At 44.3% G+C, this 20,385-nt stretch overlaps 1 protein-coding gene across 1 annotated transcript in view; it reads right to left on the bottom strand.

Annotated features, from left to right (window-relative positions):
* Positions 1-20,321, bottom strand: part of LOC148148644 (putative G protein-coupled receptor 139) — a 39,316-nt gene extending 18,995 nt beyond the window's left edge. The window contains exons 1-2 of the mRNA XM_087992361.1: positions 20,300-20,321; positions 15,732-15,911 (exon numbers count right to left, since the gene is read on the bottom strand). Coding sequence (XP_087848487.1) covers positions 15,732-15,911; positions 20,300-20,321 — 202 coding nt within the window. The remainder of the gene's footprint in view (positions 1-15,731; positions 15,912-20,299) is intronic.
* Between the last annotated feature and the right edge of the window lie 64 nt (positions 20,322-20,385).

Genomic DNA, 20,385 nt, shown 5'->3' with positions numbered 1-20,385 from the left:
TGGCAGAGCGATAGTGATCGGGGATTCAATGGTTTGAGGAACAGACAGGAGATTCTGTGGTAACGAGCGAGATTCCCGGATGGTATGTTGCCTCCCAGTGCCAGGATCAGGGATGTCTCTGATCGAGTCTGCAGGATTCTTAAAGGTGGGTGGAGGGGCAGGAGAGCAGCTAGAAGTCGTAGTTCACATGGGTACCGATGACATCAGTAGGGAAAGGGATGCGGACCTTAAATGTGAGTATAGGGAATTATGTTGGAAGGCAGGAGCAGCAGACTAATAATCCCAGGATTACTGTTGGAGCCAAAGGCTCGAGAGGTTGGGAACAGACGGCAAGTGCAGCTGAACATGTGGCTGCAGAGCTGGTGTAGGAGGAAGGGCTTTAGAAATGTGGATCATTGGGATACGTTCTGGGGAATGTCGGAGGATGGCGTGCATCTGAACTGGAGAAACATCAACATCTTGGGTGGGAGGTTTGCTAGAGCTCTTCAGGAGGGTTTAAACTAGTTTGGCAGTGAGATGGGAACCAGAGCTACAGATCAGAGGATGGGCTCGCTGGTGAACAGGCAGACACAGCGTGCAGAGAGTCTGCGAGGAGGCATAGACAGTTGGTCGGTAAAGTTGCAGTCGGTGTGATGGATGAAGGGTGTCTATTTTAAAACAAGAAGTGTCTGGATGAACTTAGAGCATGGATCAGTACTTGGAGCTGTGATGTTGTGGTCATTACGGAGACTTGGATATCACAGGCAGGAATGGTTGTTGGATGTTCCGGGGATTAGATATTTCAAAAGGAATTGGAGGTAAAGTGGGTGATGGAGTAGCATTACTAATCAAGGATAGTATCGCAGCTACAGAAAGGGAGGCCTTCGAGGAGAGTTGGTCTATTGAGTTTGGATGAATGAAAAAGTCAGAAACCAGAAAGGAGCAGTCACTTTCTCGGGAGTTTTCTACAGGCTCCTCAATAGCAACAGAACACGGAGGAGCAGATTGGGAGGCAAATTCTGGAAAGGTGCAGAAGTAACAGGGCTGTTGTCATGGGTAACTATAACTTCCCTAATATTGATGGAATGTACTTAGTTCAAATAATTTTGTTGGAGCAGTTTTTGTCAGGTATGTTCAGGAAGGGTTCCTGATGCAGTATGTAGATAAGCTAACTAGAGGGGAGGCCATGTTGGATTTGGTGCTTAGCAACGAACCATGCCAGGTGTCAGATCTCTCGGTAGGAGACCATTTGGGTGATAGTGATCACATCTCCCTGACCTTTACTATAGACATGGAACGGGATAGGAGCAGACAGTATGGGAAAGCATTTAATTAGGGGAGGGGGAAATTACAATGCTATTAGGCAGAGACTGTGGAACAGAAATTGGGAGCAGATATTCTCAGGAAATGCATGACAGAAATATGGAGGTCATTTAGGGAGCACTTGCTGCAAGTGCTGGATAGGTTTGTCCAGTTGAGGCAAGGAAGGGATGGTAGGGAGAAGGAACCTTGGATGGCAAGCAATGTGTAGCATCTATCAAGAGGAATAAGGAAGCTTACTGAAGGTAAAGGAAGGAAGGGTCAGACAGGGCTCTAGAAGGTTACAAGGTAGCCAGGAAGGACCTGAAGAATTGGCTTAGGAGAGCGAGAGGGGGGCATGAAAAAGCCTTGTTGGGTACAATTAAGGAAAATCCCAAGGAATTCTACACTTATGTGAGGAGCAAGAGGATGGTCAGAGTGAGCGCAGGGCCAATCAAGGATCGTGCAGGGAACTTGTGCCTGGAGTCGGAGGAGGTAGGGGTTGTCCTTAATGAATACTTTGCTTCAGTATTCGCTAGCAAGAGGGACCTTGTTGTTTGTGAGGACAGCGTGAAACAGGCTGATACGCTCAAACAGGTTGATGTTAAGAAGGAGGATGTACCGGAAATTTTGAAATAGATAAGTCCCTTGGCCGGATGGGATATACCCAAGGTTACTACTGGAAGTGAGGGAAGAGATTGCTGCGCATTTGGTGATGATCTTTGCATCCTCACTGACCACTGGGGTAGTACCAGATGATTGGAAAGTGGCAAATGTTGTTTCCTTGTTGAAGAAAGAGACTAGGGATAATCCTGGGAATTACAGACCAGTCAGTCTTATGTTGGTAGTAGCCAAATTATTGGAGAGGATTCTGAGAGATAGGACTTATGATTATTTGGAAAAGCATAGCTTGATTAGAGATAGTCAGCATGGCTTTGTGAGGGGCAGGTCTTGCCTCACAATCCTTATTGAATTCTTAGAGGATATGACACAACCTCCCACAACACTGCTAGAGACCCCCTTGTCCTCACCGACTGCCCATCCAGCATCCACAGCCAGAGGATCATTAGCTGCCATTTCCACCCCCTCTAGCAGATACCACCGCCAGATACTTTTTCCCTTTCTCTCCCTTCTCAGCCTTCCACAGGGACAAACCCTCCTCCTTTCCCAAAACTTCCCCACACCCACATGACACCTTCCCCTGCAACACTAGTCCATTTACTCCCTCCGTCCTCACTCTCCAAAGCCCCATACCTACCTTCAATGTGAAGCAGCACTTCACTCAATCTAGCCTATTATATTCACTACTCACAATGTGGTCTCCTCTACACTGGGGAGATGAAGCGTGGGCTGGTTCACAACTTCACACAACACCTACATGCTGTCCACAGAAATGGTCCTGCGCTTTCTGCCACTTGTACACACCACCGCATTTCCCTGGCCAATATGTGTATCCTGGGCTTGCTTCGGTGCTCCACTGAAGCTCAGTGTGAACTGGGAGAACACATTTCTGCTTGGGGACCCTGCAGATTTCTGGACTCTGTATTGAGTTCAACAACTTTCGGACTTGAGCATTTTCTCCAATGTCCTTATCCAAACACCCAACACATTGGGCTCTGTCATCACATGGGCTGTATTTTTGTTCAGGCATCCCATTGTCAGAGATGGCACAAAATGTCTGTCCGTCGTTATAATTATGGCTGCAATAGCATAGTTAGCTTGCCTGGTCCATCATTAAAGTGAGGTCATAGCATAGCACAGAGATAACCCAAGGTAACAGGGTCTGTGCTAAACAAAGAATCTTACAAATTAACTTGCAGGGAGTTCTGGAAACATAACAACTGCAGATATCTGTAAGAGAGAGCTTGAAGATTTTCACAAACATAAGAAAGAAAAACATGACCCCACATTGATGGAGTGTGATTGAGTTTGTCGTCTTATTAATGACATAAATGTTGCCTTCTTAGGTAAAAGAGTTAGAGTTGAAATATTTAGAGTAGGGGCAGTAACTTCCTTCCCAGATGACAGGATGTGACTAGAATGAGCTATAGTGCCGCTGTAAGAGAGAGGGGCCATGTTTCTTGGACCATCCAAGATCAAATGGGTCAGAAACTGCTCACAACCCAATGGCGAAAGAATTCCAGCACTACGTTTCACCAAATAACTTTATTGGAAATGATAGCACAACCTTTAGAACAATTAATAAGAAATAATATCCTTTTGTTTGTCAAGTAATCAGGTTAGTAAACTGTATAGCAGAATTTAAAAGGTGCTTAAGTGATAGGCAATGATAACATGGAGAGAAAGAAACTGCTCAACATGTATTAGCGAAGGAATTCTAGCAACAGGTGAGAACATACAACTTCACATCTAACTAAATGTATACTAGAACTAAGATTATGAATCTTACAGCAATTAGTAGGAACTAACATTTCTTTGTATCTCTGGTGGTGAAGCTCGGGGGAAATACAAGATGAGGAACAGAACTTAATAAGGATGTCAATGACTACAATAAATAACAGAACTCGAGGCGCCCTTTGAGATATGCAAGTCTGGGACATGTCTGAGAAAGACTATAACCGTTAACTTTGGAATGTAGATCAATGGGGTATGATGTGAGAATCCAAAGCCTGATGATAACGATGTCCGGTAAATATCTTGAGATCTTGTGAACCTAAGGCTGTCCATTGAGATGTCCATCATTGATCAGGTGTTTCACAGGATTGGAAGTATAGATTAAGGGGGAAGGAACACTGACATCAGCGTTGCTTGTAATTATTGCAACATGAAAAGTATGAAAATGTTGTATCTCACTGGGGAAGCCGGAGTATCATTGACATTGCCTCCAAACTGAGCTGGGTAAATGGGTGACTGGCCCACACGAAAGCAAGGTTTGGAGCAGTCTTTGGCTGATCCTCTTTGGCATCGCTTCCCAACAGGATACGACCACATGCAACCCAGTGTCAGCCTGTCATGATCCCCATTAGCAGCTATCCACTCTCCCAGACTGACTTTTAACAGAGCTTTGATTGCTTTCTCTCTCTGTCTCTCTCTCTCTCTCTCTCTCTCTCTCTCTCTCTCTCCCTCCATGGGCCCTATCACAGCTCCCTACCCAGCCCACCTTCAGCATAAATATCAACCTTTTGTCATCAGCAATCAGTTTTTAAGAATGGTCATTCACCCAAAACGATGATTCTGTTTTCACCCCACAGATGCAGCCAGACCTGCTGAGTTTTTTCCAGCCATTTCTGCTTTTGTTTCTGATTTCCAGCGTCTGCAGTGCTTATCTTTTTTTTAACTGAACACCATCCCATAAAACAGATACATTGATGTTAAGTTAGAAGTTTGGTGGGACATTAGTGGGACTTAACATTGCACATACGCACACAGATAGACTTGAGGAGCCAAATAGTCTATATTTGCTCCAATTTCATATGTTTATATGTAAGTTAGGATTGTCAATTGGGCTCACAGTATCAGATACTTGTGCATACTGGAAGATACAAAGTTGAATACACAGAAACCTGTTCTTTGCAGATGAAAAGAGTAGAAACATTCATTAACTCTGTTCGAATTCAGCAAAAAGCACACAGCCATTCCCAGTCTCTTTATTGATAGAGCAATGCTGTAATTAATCAGAGTCAAACTACTTGGTTTAAAATTTAAACAAACCCCGGGGGTCAACGATCAATCATCAGTGATTGGTGCATTTTGACAGCAATGTCTCCATTCGAGTCTACTTGCCAAGCAATCAGCACTCTTCCCTTGTAGAGTATAAATGTTCCTGTTCAACTGTATCCTTGCAAATTATCCGAATGTGTGTAAAACATAAGCTCTGACAAAATGTCTTTTCCAGCAATGCTCAAGTTCTGTAATATCAAATGACTATCAAATAATATTTCACCAAGTACTTGCTCTTATTTTATCAGTTATTATTTGTGGTACACGAAGTTTAAAACATGAAGCTGAATATCACTATGATGCCTTATATCAGTTTTTATCTGTGTCAATTCTTCAAGAATGTTTACACATTCATTCACACAATGTGGGTATCATCGGGAAAGTCAGCATTTGCTGCTGATGCTGAATTGCCTCTGAGAAGGAAGGAGCGATTTCAAATGGGGTCACATCAGTGACTGTCATCCTGTCTTTTAAATATTACACAGAATGAGCAGTTTAAATGTTCTTTGTTGTGAGCATGTTAAACAATATTTGCTGCAATGATTTCAGTAACATTTGCTGTCGCCATTTTATATCATAATTTTGCTTTTTGTTATGCACTGTAATCACGTAAAGTTTCATCCGTGTTGACAATTATAGAGATATTTGCTGGATTATTTTAAGTGCAGTTCAGGATCTTTGCACAGGGATATCTGCTGCTGAGTGTGGGACGTTATATTGATTGTGTACAGGATGTTGGTGAGGTCCCTTCTGGAGGACTGTGTGCAGTTCCTGTTGCCTTGTTGCAGGAAGGATATTGTTAAACTGGAGAGGGTTCAGTAATGATTTACCAGGGTGTTGCCGGGAATGGAGTGTTTGAGATATCAAAGTAGACTGGAGAGACGGAGACCTTTCTTCACTGGAGCACAGGAGGTTGATGCGTGACGTTACTGAGGTTTATAAAATCATGAGGGACCTAGACAAGGTGAATGACAATGGACTTTTCTTGGGGGGAGATCAAAATTAGGGGGCATCCTTTTAAGGTGTGAGGAGAAAGATTTCAAAAGGACATGAGGGGTAACTTTTTTACACAGAGCGTGGTTCATGTGTGGAATGAACTGCCAGAGACAGCAGTGGGTGGAGGTACCGTTACAAGGGTTAAAAGACACTCCGATATGTACATGAATATGAAAGGTTTGGAGGGATATGAGCCAAGTGCGGGCAGGTGGGAATAGTTTAGCTTGGGAAGATGGTTGGCGTGGATGAGTTAGACTGAAGGGTCTGTTTCCATTTTATATGACTCTTATTCAATATAAGGAGTGATGCACAGTGTCTATAGGGGCCAACGTTTGTCTCCTGCGGGCTCTGCTGGCCACTAAAATGTACCTCCCAGTGAGAGTATTGAGCAGCAGAATCAGAACAAATGGGAGTGCTGGGGTCAGAATGTAGTGGATCAGCTCAATCGATCCCCAGACTGGAGACAACATAACATATTCATTTGCCAAACAAAACCAGGGCTGACACTGCTTATACCTCAGCTTATACAAGGTGTTATCATTAAATACCAGGAAATGATCATTAAACAGCTGAGCACAGTTATTGTTCCCAGACCCATGGCTGCTGTTTTCTCAGTGCAATTGTAGCCTTTCATCTTTTGACAACAAATGGCCACAAATCGATCAAAGGTGAAAGCGACAGTGAACCAGACAGAGCAGTCCATAGCTGTAAAAACCAGGATGGCGTGGATGTTACACACGGGGACGGTCTTCAGAAATGTCAATTCAGTTTTATAAATAATTGGAATGTGTCTCAATATCAGATCAATGATCATGAGCAGTAAGTTCACTGCTGCCATGGCCACCAGGTAGCCGATACAGTCATCAATGTAGCGAAGGAAAAGATGGGGGGTGGGGCCAGTGTAGTTGCGGAAGATGGATTGTTCCACATACCCTACGAAGAGGCAGGCATAGCTGGGGCCCATGCAGGTGCCCATGGCTATATCGGCGCTACCTCGTGCTCCCACGAGGAGGTTGAACAGTTCATCCACTACACTAACACCTTCCACCCCGACCTCAAATTCACCTGGACAGTCTCGGACTCCTCCCTCCCCTTCCTAGACCTTTCTGTTTCTATCTCAGGCGACCGAATCAACACGGACATCTACTACAAACCAACCGACTCCCACAGCTACCTGGACTACACCTCCTCCCATCCTGCCCCCTGTAAAAACGCCATCCCATTCTCCCAATTCCTTCGTCTCCGCCGCATCTGCTCCCAGGAGGACCAGTTCAAAATACGTACAACACAGATGGCCTCCTTCTTCAAGGACCGCAATTTCCCCCCCGACGTGGTCGACGGTGCCCTCCACCGCATCTCCTCTACTTCCCGCTCCTCCGCCCTTGAGCCCCGCCCCTCCAACCGCCACCAGGACAGAACCCCACTGGTCCTCACCTACCACCCCACCAATCTCCATGTACAGCGCATCATCCGCCGTCACTTCCGCCACCTCCAAACAGACCCCAGCACCAAGGATATATTTCCCTCCCCTCCCCTATCAGCTTTCCGTAGAGACCACTCCCTCCGCGACTCCCTTGTCAGATCCACACCCCCCACCGACCCAACCTCCACTCCCAGCACCTTCCCTTGCAACCGCAGGAGGTGCAACACTTGCGCCCACACCTCCCCCCTCACTTCTCTCCAAGGCCCCAAAGGAAACTTCCATATCCGCCACAGATTCACCTGCACCTCCACCCACATCATCTACTGCATCCGCTGCAGCCGGTGTGGCCTCCTCTATATTGGGGAGACAGGCCGCCTACTTTCGGAGCGATTCAGAGAGCACCTCTGGGCCACCCGGATGAACCAACCCAACCACCCTGTAACACAGCATTTCAATTCCCCCTCCCACTCCACCGAGGATATGCAGGTCATTGGACTCAGCCACCGCCAAACCACAACAACGCGACGGTCGGAGGAGGAGCGTCTTATCTTCCGACTGGGAACCCTCCAACCACAGGGGATGAACTTGGACTTCACCAGTTTCTTCATCCCCCCTCCCCCCACCTTGTCTCAGCCGAATCCCTCCAGCCCGGCACCGCCTTCCTGACCTGCAGTCTTCTTCTTGACCTCTCCGCCTCCATCCGACTCTGACCTATCACCCTCACCTTGACCTCTTTCCACCTATCACATTTCCAACGCCCCTCCTCCAAGTCCCTCCTCCCTACCTTTTATCTTCTCCTGCTGAACACTCTCTGCTCATTCCTGAAGAAGGGCCTGTGCTCGAAACGTTGAATCTCCTGTTCCCTGGATGCTGCCTGACCTGCTGTGCTGTTCCAGCAATAAAGTTTCAACTTTGATCTCCAGCATCTGCAGACCTCACTTTCTCCTCATATGCTCCATTGATCTTCCTTATTTTCTTATTAATATCCTCAGTCATCCAGGGTACAACTGCTTTAGACACAGGTAATTCTGTTACATCGCACGTTTCACCAACATAACTTGGCTGCAACGTGATTGGTGAATTGGGGAATGATTTTTTTAAAAAGGCGAACACCTTTTGGCTATCAGGCGATTCCATCCCCGGTTCCCTTAAATCCAGTCTTGATGTTTACTTCAGATCAAGCAAAAGTGGTTGGATGCCGGGGCACATTTTCTCTTTCCGTATTGTTGATGTCTTTGAGGGTGAAGTTTAGAAACGATTGCAGGGGAAGGGATTTGGATTTCAAGGTTCTCCTCATTCTGGACAATGCACCAAGCCACCCTCCCACCACCGGTGAGCTTTCTGAAAACATCAATGTTTTATTCCTACCTCCGAACACAACCTCTCTCATTCAACCCATGGGCCAGGATGCAATAGCAGCTTTTAAAGCTTATTAGATAAGGCACGCATTCTGGAAGCTGATTGCAGCTACTGAGGGGGATCATGAGGACAGTATACAGTTCGTCCCTCATGGCCAGTATTAGGGACACCTTTGGAGGAGCTTTAACATTAAGAATGCTATTGACACCATGGTGGAGGTCTGGGGTGATGTCAGTAAGCACTGCCTGCATGCACTTTGGTAGAAGCTTCCCCCAGATTTACTCCATGATTTTAAAGGCATTGAACCATCAGAGGGGCTTCAACAATCAATGGGTATTGTGTCGCTCTGACAAAGCAAGTTGGATTTGAAGAGGTGGAGGCAGAGGATGTCGAGGAGCTCTGTGAATCCCATTGTGAAGACTTCTCCACAGCGGATTTATAGACTGGAAGAGATCGAATGAATCCTTGGAAGAGTATAAAGGCAGCAGGAGTATAATTCAGAGGGAATTCAGATGGGCAAAAAGGGGACATGAGATAGCTTTGGCAAATAGGGTAAAGGAGAATCCAAAGGGTTTTTATGAATGTGTTAAAGACAAAAGGGTAACTAAGGAGAGAACAGGGCTCCTCAAAAATCAGCAAGGCAGCCTATGTGTGGAGTCGCAGGAGACAGGGTGAGATACTAAAAGAGTATTTTGCACCAGGGTTTACCGCGCAGAAGACCATGGAAGACATGGAATGTGGGGAAATAGATGGTGATATCTTGAAAAATGTCCATATTACAGAGGAGTAAGTACTGGATGTCTTGAAATGCAAAAAAAGTGGATAAATCCCCAGGACCTGATCAGGTGTACCTTAGAACTCTGTGGGAAATTAGGGAAGGCCCCTTGCTGAGATATTATTATCATCGATAGTCACAGGTGAGGTGGTGGAAGACTGGAGGTTGGCTAATGTGGTGCCACTACTTAAGAAAGGTGGTAAGGAGAATTCAGGGAACTATAGACCGATGAGCCCGACATTGGGAAAGTTGTTGGAGGGTATCTTGAGGGACAGAATTTACATGTATTCAGAAAGGCAAGGACTGATTAGAGATAGTCAGCATGGCTTTGTGCATGGGAAACCATGTCTCATGAAATTGATTGAGGTTTTGAAGAAGTAACAAAGAGGGCAGAGTAGTGGACGTGATCTATATGGACTTCAGTGAAGCATTCGACAAGGCTCCTTATTAGAGATTGGTTATCAAGGTTAGATCTTATGGAATACAGGGAGAACCAGCCATTTGGATGTAGGACTGGCTCAAAGGTAGAAGAAGAGGGTGGTGGTGGAGGGTTGCTTTTCAGACTGGAGACCTATGACCAATGATGTGTTGGGACAGCTGTCTTTTGTGATTTATATACATGATTTGGATGTAAACCGAGGAGGTATAGTTAATAAGTATGCAGATGACATCAAAATTGGAGGTGTAGTGGACAACAAAGAAGGTTACCTCAGAGCCAAATGGGATCTTGATCAGATGGGCCAATGGACTGAGGAGTGGCAGATGGAGTTTAACTTAGATACATGTGAGGTGCTGCATTTTGGGAAAACAAACCTGTGTATGAATTATACACTTCATGGTAAGGTCCTGGACTGTGTTGCTGAACAAAGGGGACTTGGCGTTCAGGTTCATAGTTCCTTGAGAGTCGCAGGTACATTGGATAGCGGAAAAGGTGTTTGGTATGCTTTCCTTTACTGGTCAGAGCATTGAGTACAGGAGTTGGGAGGTCATGTTGTGGCTGTACATGACATTGGTTAGGCCACTTTTGGAATACTGTGTGCAGTTCTGGTCTTCTTCCTATCGGAAGGATGTTGTGAAACGTGAAAGGATCAGAAAAGATTTCCGAGGATGTTACCATGTGTTAAGGACTAGGCCAGGCCACTCACAACATTCTTAAGCTGGTAGCCCAGACCGTAACTTTGCAATTTGTTTATGTAAGTGCACAGTGAAAATTATCTGGGGTATATTAGCGACGTTGACTATCAGGTTTTAAAAAAGAAAAAAAAAATTAAAATTACGGTGCAAAGCAGAAACAAACCCCTTTGAACACAGAGTAAAAATGAAACAAAGGCTGACAGGTCGAAGTTAGAGGGCAGAAGGAGAGAGAGAGAGTCGAGCAGCCTGTTTCCACCCAGGCCTCTGCAAAACTGACTCGAAAAACACTTCAGATTTTAGGACTGACCACTCCCATTTCATTACGCAGGTTACTTCGTAAACATGAAAGCTGTGGCCTAAAGTCTCATATGTTTACGTATTAAACAAATGGCCTCCCAAAACTCTTATAATCTCTGGAATAACACAGCCAATTCAGAGCTCGGACTGTTTTACACCCCTCTGAGAAAATCAATGACACAGTATCCTTGAGAAAAGGAACAGCTTTTAGAAAAAGCACCAGTTTTGTGACACTAAGGTTGGAGGATTTGAACTAGAGGGCGGGGCAGAATAAGCTGGGACTGTTTTCCCTGGAATGTCAGAGTTGAGGAACATGGATGGGATAAATATACAAGGTCTTTTACCTGGGCTGGGGGAGTACAGAACGAGAGGGCATTGGTTAAGGGTGAGAGGGCAAAGACTTAAAAGGAACGTAAGGGGCAACCTTTTGACATGGGGGTGGTGCGCGTGTGGAATGAGCTGCCAGAGGAAGTGATGGAGGCTGATACAATTACAACATTTATAAGACATCTGGATGGACAAATGAATAGGAAGGGTAGAGGGATACAGGCCAAGTGCTGGCAAATGGGATTAGATTAGGTTAGTATATCTGGTCAGCACGGACGCATTGAACCAAAGAATCTGTTTCTGTGCTGTTTCAGTCTCTATGCCTTTATGACTCTATGACTTGTTGCTGCAGGGGAAGTTCAAGCTGGAGATGAAGGCGATGAAGACCAGGATCCAGCCCCATGAGAATGTTCCACTTCCCTTTTGTCTTCCATCCTGAGGGAAGTTGAGAAACAGTGCAGCTTAGGGAAGACAATGACTACGATGCAGAACACAGCAGGATAGCGGTTCATGGCATAAACTTCATCAAAGAAGAAAGATGCCAAAGCAGCGAAACCTAGATGTTTATTTTAAGCCAAAACCCAAGCAACACTCTGAGGACAATGAAGCACAGCCATCTACTTCTGGACTAAATGTTTTCTTTCATCGTCATCCTTTATGAAGAGAGGTTGACGAAGCTTGGACTTTTCTCTCTGGAGAGAATGAGGAAGAGAGCTGACCTGATCAAGGTTTACAAGTTAATGGGAGGCTTGGATAGAGTCAATAGCCAGAGACTTTTCCCCAGGACAGGATTGACTTGGACGAGGAGTCATAGTTTTAAGATATTAGGAGGAAGGTATAGAGAGGACGTCAGAGGTATGTTCTTTACACAGAGAGTTGTGAATGCATGGAATGCGTTGCCAGCGATGGTGGTGGAAGTGGAGTCGTTAGGGACATTCAAGTGCTTGCTGGACATGCACACGGATGGCAGTGAGTTGAAGGATACATAGGTAAGGTTATTTTATTTTACACTAGGATTAATCCTCGGTACAACATCATAGGCCTAAGGGCCTGTTCTGTGCTGCACTTTTCTATGTTCTATCTTTTACCCAGTCTACCTCAGTTATTGAAATCACCGTTTATCACAACACTTCTTCTCCTGCAAATTTCCATAATCTGCCTAGAAATGCTCTCTTCTACTTCCTGCCCACTACTTGGGGCTCCACAATAAACACCCAACAAGGTCACTGCTTCCTTCCTGTTTCTGACCTTCAACCATACAGATTCGAATTCAGGAAGTGTATATAATTCAGGGGCTACGTTACTGTCTGACCAATATTGCTACATCTCCTCTTTTTATATCCCAACCTGTTTGCAGTTCTGTTCTGGCTGAGTCATGTTCCTGTCAATGTTGCTGTGTCACAGCCCCAGTGGGCGGCACGGTGGCACAGTGGTTAGCACTGCTGCCTCACAACGCCAGAGACCCGGGTTCAGTTCCCGCCTCAGGCGACTGACTGTGTGGAGTTTGCACATTCTCCCCGTGTCTGCGTGGGTTTCCTCCGGGTGCTCCGGTTTCCTCCCACAATCCAAAAATGTGCAGGTTAGGTGAATTGGCCATGCTAAATTGCCCGTAGTGTTAGATGCAGGGGTAAATGTAGGGGTATGGGTATGGGTGGGTGCGCTTCGGCGGGTCGGTGTGGACTGGTTGGGCCGAAGGGCCTGTTTCCACACTGTAAGTAATCTAATCTAAGTAATCTAATCTAAAAAAAAAGATGGAACCTGAATAAGCTGCAAACTGCTTTCCAACTTCCCTCAGGAAAGAAGTCAAAAGAGAAGTGGAAAGTTCTCATGGAGCTGGATCCTGCATATCATCGTATTCATCTCCACCTTCAATTTCAATTTACTTTATCTAAGAAAAGTCACAACTAACACACAAAATCACAATTTGTTTTACTTTAATAGTGAGTACTAACCAAAACTATGAACAAATTGAATACTCTTTCCCCGAACTAACCGGTATCTCTTAGCTGACCTGAACTTTATGCTTTTCCATTAACAAAATGATTAAACTTTACATTAATATAATCTCTCAAAGGCCATGCAGTCCCGTAAGCTGTTTCCCTTCCAGTCTTCCAATTCTGTGGTCTTCTCCCTGGGCCGTCTTCTTACTTCTAACTGCTTTTACAGGAAAAGGAACTTTTAATAGATATTCCCTTCTGAGATTTCATTGAGAGCAATGTCTTTTTTCTTCAGATGTCACTTGCTCTTTGACTCTATGGCTGTTCCTCTGACCAATTTTCAAACTCCCTTTGTATTTTATACTCCCCAACATTGTACCCTCTCATTGGTACAATGTTGTCAATACAATAAATTCAAATTCAGTTTGGTTTTGGTATCCTGGGCACAAGTAAAATTAATGGTTGCATTTGAATTGTTGACAAAACAGCAACAAAAACTCAGGTATCGGTTGAATAGCCAACTATTATATGGATCTATTCTGGAACAGTCCATCTCCCAGCTGTTCTCTATACTGGCAACGGTGGCTGTGATCGAAATGCAGAAAACACTTTCTATCTTAAAATGACCATTTTCATTGTAACACCTTCCTGCCCGCCCCCGCCAAGAAAGAATGAACTATCATAATGAAATGATGGCTTCATTTTTGTTTCTGTATCTTAAAGCTATTATTATTAAATACATATGCAATTAATATAAATCATTCCCCTCATACTAATTCTGCACATTTATATAACATTGGAATTGATGTAGTCCAACCTTATCTTTCCATTTTCTTTTAATTCTGTGATAACACGTCTGCAATAACATTGTATGAGCCGCAACATGTATCATTTATTAACTAAAAGTCTGTGACATAAGACTCTAATGAAATAGTCTCATATTTTTATCTTTTAAATCTTTCCAAAAATGTGAGAAAGTTGTGATCCTTATACACAACCATCTCTGAAATATTATTCGTCACAAAAATATTAAAATGTTGTAAATTCAAACTCAATAAATCTTTCTCAATGGTGGAACATTCTCTGTGTTGGATATTGAGTTTTTTTTGAAAAATAGCCAATTGGCTGTTCAATTCCATCTTCATTTTCCTGCATCAAGACTGAGTTGATTCATTTGGGCATCTCGAATGGCAAACAAAAGGAATGGGATACCTTTAGTCCAATCATTCAGGTAATCCTGGTTGTAAGCTCTTAACATGGGCTTCAGGGTCTGATGCTACCTTTCCAATGCTCCCTGGGATGCAGGATGGTCTACACTTGATTTAAAGTGCTGTGTGCCAAACTATCCCTGACTTCCACAAATAGTTTAGCAGTAATGTTAGACCCTTGGTCTGAGTGAATCTCCCTGGATAGCCCATACCAGGTAAAGAAAGCTACCAACTCCTTCACCATCCTTTTAACCTTAACACTCCATAATGGAATTGCCTCCAGAAAGCTGGCAGACACATCCATTTTGGTTAGCAAATATTGGTTCCCACTTTTAATTTTAGGGAGGGGACCTACACAATCAATCATAACCCTTGAGAAAGGCTTTTCTAATGTGGGAATTATTAACAAAGGGGCTGGGCTTATTACTGCCCATGGCTTAACTACCATTTGGTATGTATGACATGTACAACAAACTTGAACCACATGCTTATGCTGTCCAGGCCAACAGACATGGTTTTGTATCTTAGCCTGAATCTTCCTCACACCTAGGTGACCTCCTACAAGTAATTCATGTGCTAGCCAAAGCACTTCCTGTCTCTATGCAACTGGCAACGCAATCTGGTGCACTTCCCCACTACTCCGCTGCACTAACCTGCCATGGTCTCCATTTTCGCCTTTGGATTCTCTCCTTAAGAGAATAACCCTCAGGAATACATTCTGATTCCATTACTGAGTATGCATCATGATATAAATATTTTATCGTGACATCTTTCATTATTCTTTCAGGATTAAACACCTCTGCCTGACCCTCTGTCTGTTCAGGGTTTCCCTGCGCCATTACATCAAACAGGGTGTCAGCCAACTGAACCTCAACTCCTTCATCTTTCTCTTTAGTGCTTCCTTCTTACTGTAACTTATCTTTTTTATTCCACAGTCTGGAAAAATATCCAAGATATATTTTTTAAAGACCTCAGTTCCCTGGTCCTCCTTCAGCTTCTGCACACAAGGGGTATCACTCCCACCTTGGATCCTACTAGGTTATTTCCAAGAACAAACTGTATTCCTGGAAGTAACAATCTGTCAGTAACGCTTGCTATCACTTCCCCAAACTTGATTTGGCCCTCCAACCTGATCTTACACAGAGGAATGCAAATTTTCAGTCCATTGATTCCACGAATTACCACTCTTGTAGAAAACTGTTCAGAAGGAGTGCAAATACTTTCATCTCTGAGTATTAGACACTCAGCAGATCCTGTATCTCTTGAAATTGCAACTTCTTTCCGTACTCCCCCAGTTCTTCCTGAGTAAACGTTACCCACAGAGGTGAAGACTTCATTGAGATCAGGCACTAACTCAACACGTAGTCCCTGCGTATTCTGTGCACTCTCCTGCAGCTCCTTGACCTCTATTGAAGTTCCCTTTACTACTTCCACTAATCCCACCAGCTTTGCCTCTTTCACCACATCTGAGTGAAAGAAACCCCCTGATTTCCACTCTGTAAAGAAAAACATTACCATTCATTCTTCTAACTCAGTAGTGAACACTAAATTAAAACGATGAACAAACCCAATCTCCTTTTCCCTATCTGACCCCAATCCAATTAAAATGCTGCTTCAATAACACAATTACGAAACATTAAATTAATTCCATCTCTCAAAGTCCATACAGTAGCGTATGCTGCTTTCCTTCTGCTCTTCTGAATGTGCTGTTTACTTCCATCCTTTTAATCCTGCTGTTTCCCCCTGAGCTGTTTTGACTGTGAGTATCTTTGTATAAAATTCCTTTGTACCTTTAATAATGGGTGCGTTCTGAGATTTCTTTCAGAGCTGTTCAATGCTGTTGATTCACTTTCTCCTCGATGTTCAAAAACAATCGTTTTTACCCCCTGGATCCCACCTGAAATTCCTATCGTTGGATTGGTTTCAGGCTGTCAATATCATCAGATTTGAAATTCGATTGGCTTTGAAGGGCTGAGTGTTTGGTCTAAATTGGTTGGTCACAGTTGAATTGTTATCAAAACAGCAACCAAACCTCAGGAGGAAGTTAGGGTGAACTTTGATTAACGTTAAGGTAATTGGTTTAAAGAATAGGAAAATAAAACACTTTTTCATTTGTTTTCTTCAGTGGGGAGGTGTTATGAAGATAGTAAGGGTAATGTACCTTTAAGAGAGTTATTCTCCGGGCAGTCTGCGTATGTTGGTGGCTTGGCAGTTCTCCTCCAAATGTTCACTTTTTTTTCAGGTTTAATATTCTGAAGCATTGGATCATTTCATTTGTGCTAATATTGTCAAAACGCTAAAGCAAACTTGATTGGAGATTGGTATTTTGGGGCATGATTTCAAAGGATTGGCCAAATTTGAATTTGTTTTGTCATCTCCAGGTAACCTAACTAATCTAGAAGTTTGACCCAATGCTATAAAGGTACCTTGGTGCTGTATTAGGTAGTTCTGCTAGCAATTAACTCTCTTCAAGATACAGCCTCTGATCGTGTTTTTGGGATTCTTCGGGGGGAGGGAGAGCAGCCCCAAGTCATGGTCCACATTGGCACCAGTGACATAGGTCGGAAGAGAGATGGGGACTTGAGGCAGAAATTCAGGGAGCTAGGATGGAAGCTTAGAGCTCGGACAAACAGAGTTGTTTTCTCTGGTTTGCTGCCCGTGCCATGTGCCAGTGAGGTGAGGAATAGGGAGAGAAAGGGGTTGAACACGTGGCTACAGGGATGGTGCAGAAGGGAGGGTTTCGGGTTTTTGGATAATTGGAGCTCTTTCTGGGGTAGGTGGGACCTCTACAAGCAGGATGGTCTTCATCTAAACCAGAGGGGTACCAATATCCTGGGGGGGAAATCCGCTAAAGCTATTAATGTGGATTTAAACTAATACAGCAGGGGGATGGGAACCAAAACTGTAGGACAGGTACAGAAGAGAATGAGAGTAGGGAGTTCCCAAGTGAAGTATCTGACACTGACAAGCGAGAACCTGGTTTGAAGTGTGTGTACTTCCATGTGAGGAGCGTCCGAAATAAAGTGGGTGAACTGGCAGCGTGGGTACCTGGGACTTCGATGTTGTGGCCATTACGGAGACATGGATAGAGCAGGGACAGGAATGGCTGTTGCAGGTTCCAGGATTCAGATGTTTCAGTAAGAACAGAGAAGATGTCAAAAGAGGGGGCGGTGTGGCATTGTTGATCAGGGACAATATTACAGTTGTGGAAAGGATGTTTGGGGACTCATTAACTGAGGTAGTATGGGCTGAGGTTAGGAACAGGAAAGGAGAAGTCACCATGCTGGGAGTTTTCTATAGGCCTCCGAATAGTCCCAGAGATGTAGAGGAAAGGAGTGAGAGAGGCAGGGTCGTTGTCTTGGGGGACTTCAACTATCCAAATATTGACTGTGATCACTACAGTATGAGTACTACAGATGGGTCAGTTTTTGTCCAGTGTGTGCAGGAGGGCTTCCTGACACAGTATGTAGACAGGCCTACAAGGGGCGAAGCCACTTTAGATTTAGTACTGGGTAACAAGTCTGGCCAGCTGTTGGATTTGGAAGTGGGTGAGCACTTTGGAGACAGTGATCACAATTCTATCAGGTTTACTTTACTGATGGAAAGGGATAGGTGTACACCACCGAGCAAGAGTTACAGCTGGGGGAAGGGAAATTATGATGCAATTAGGAAAGATTTGGGAAGCGTAAAGTGGGGAAGGAAACTGCAGGGGATGGGCACATTAAAAATGTGGAGCTTATTCAAGGAAAAGCTCCTGTGTGTCCTAGATAAGTATGTACCTGTCAGGCAGGGAGGAAGATATAGAACGCGTGAGCTGTGGTTTACTAAGGAAGTGGAATCCCTGGTCAAGGAGAAGAAGAAAGCTTATGTTAGGACAAAATGTGAAAACTCAGTTAGGGCGCTTGAGGGTTACAAGGAAGTCAGGAAAGACCTAAAAAGGGAGCTCAGAAGAGCCAGGAGGGGACATGAGAAGTTGTTGGCGGACAGGATCAGGGTTAACACTCAGACTTTCCATAGGTATGTCAGGAATAAAAGAATGACGAGACTTAAATTAGGGCCAATCAAGGATAATAGTGGGAAGTTGTGTGTGGAGTCAGAGGAGATAGGGGAAGCACGAAATAAATATTTTTCGACAGTGTTCACTATAGAAAATGAAAATGTTGGTGAGGAAGATGCAGAGATACTTGCATCTAGATGAGAAGAGATTGAGGTTCACAAGGAAGAGGTATTAGAAATACTGCAGAGTGTGAAAATAGACAGGTCCCCTGGGCCAGATGGGATCTATCCTAGGATCCTCAGGGAAGCAAGGGAAGAGATTGCCGAGCCTTTGGCATTAATCTTCAAATCATCATTGTCTACAGGAATAGTGCCTGAGGACTGGAGGATAGCAAATGTGGTTCCCTTGTTCAAAAAGGGTAGTAGAGACAACCCTGGTCATTACAAACCAGTGAGTCTCACTTCAGTTGTTGATAAAGTGTTGGAAAAAGTGATAAGAGATAGGATTTATAACCATCTAGAAAAGAATAATCTGATCAGGGACAGTCAGCACGGTTTTGTGAAGGGTAGGTCGTGCCTAACGAATCTTATTGAGTTTTTTGACAAAGTGACCAAACAGGTAGATGAGAGTAAACCGGTTGATGTCGTGTATATGGACTTCAGCAAGGCATTCGATAAGGTTCCCCACAGTAGGCTATTATACAAAATGAGGAGGAATGTGATTGTGGGAGACATAGCAGTTTGGAACAGTAATTGGCTTGCTGAAAGAAAACAGAGGGTTGTAGTTGATGGAACATGTTCAGCTTGGTGTCCAGTTACTAGTAGCGTACCGCAAGGGTTGGTGTTGGGTCCATTGCTGTTCACCAATTTTATAAATGACCTGGATGAGGGCTGAGAAGGGTGGGTTAGTAAATTTGTGGAAGACACTAAGGTTGGTGGAGTTGTGGATAGTGTAAAAGGATGTAGTAGGTTGCAGAGGGACATAGATAGGATGCAGAGCTGGACTGAGAGGTGGCAAATGGAGTTTAATGTGGACAAGTGTGAGGTGATACACTTTGGCCGGAGTAATCAGAATGCAAAGTCCTGGGCTAATGGTAGGGTTCTTGGGAGTGCAGATGAGCAGAGAGATCTCGGTGTCCATGTACACAGATCCCTGAAAGTTGCCTCCCAGATTGACAGGGTTGTTAAGAAGACATACAGTGTTTTGGCCTTTATTAATAAGCGGGATTGAGTTCCGGAACCAGGAGGTTATGCTGCAGCTGTACAAAGCTCTGGTACGGCCACACTTGGAGTATTGTGTACAGTTCTGGTCACCGCTTTATGAGAAGGATGTGGAAACTTTGGAAAGAGTGCAGAGGAGATTTACTAGGATGTTGCCTGGTATGGAGGAAAGGCTGAGGGCCTTGAGGCTTTTCTCGTTAGAGAGAAGAAGGTTGAGAGGTGACTTAATAGAGACAGACAAGATAATCAGAGGGTTAGATAGGGTGGACAGGGAGAGCCTTTTTCCAAGTATAGGGACGGCAAACATGAGGGGACAGAACTTTAAAGTGAGGGGAGATAGGTGTAAGACAGATGTCAGAGGTAGTTTCTTCACTCAGAGAGTAGTAAGGGTATGGAATGCTTTGCCTGTATCGGTAGTAGATTCACCAAGTTTCAGTGCATCTGAGTCGTCATTGGACAGGCAAATGGACGTACATGGAATAGTGTGGGTGGGAGGGGCTTCAGATTAGTATGACAGGGTGGAGCAACATTGAGGGCCGAAGGGCCTGTACTGCACTGTAATGTTCAATGTACCCTTTACACCTTCATAAGACCAGGCAGTTGGAACTGGTACAGACCGACTGCTTGTGTTACATGGGAAATTTGATGAATAAAATGTAAAACTGACCATTCCTGGTGGCCTGATACATGCTTCATTATGAAAACCTTTAACCAGACAATTCCCCAACCAAACAGTTTTTGATCCCAGAATGC

This window comes from Chiloscyllium plagiosum, unplaced genomic scaffold (genome assembly GCF_037043375.1).
Source record: "Chiloscyllium plagiosum isolate Xiang-an unplaced genomic scaffold, Cpla_swu_hap1 HiC_scaffold_12, whole genome shotgun sequence".
Taxonomy (NCBI): domain Eukaryota; kingdom Metazoa; phylum Chordata; class Chondrichthyes; order Orectolobiformes; family Hemiscylliidae; genus Chiloscyllium; species Chiloscyllium plagiosum.
The sequence above is the reverse complement of the archived record's forward strand: the minus strand, read 5'-3'. Positions and strand labels throughout refer to the sequence as shown.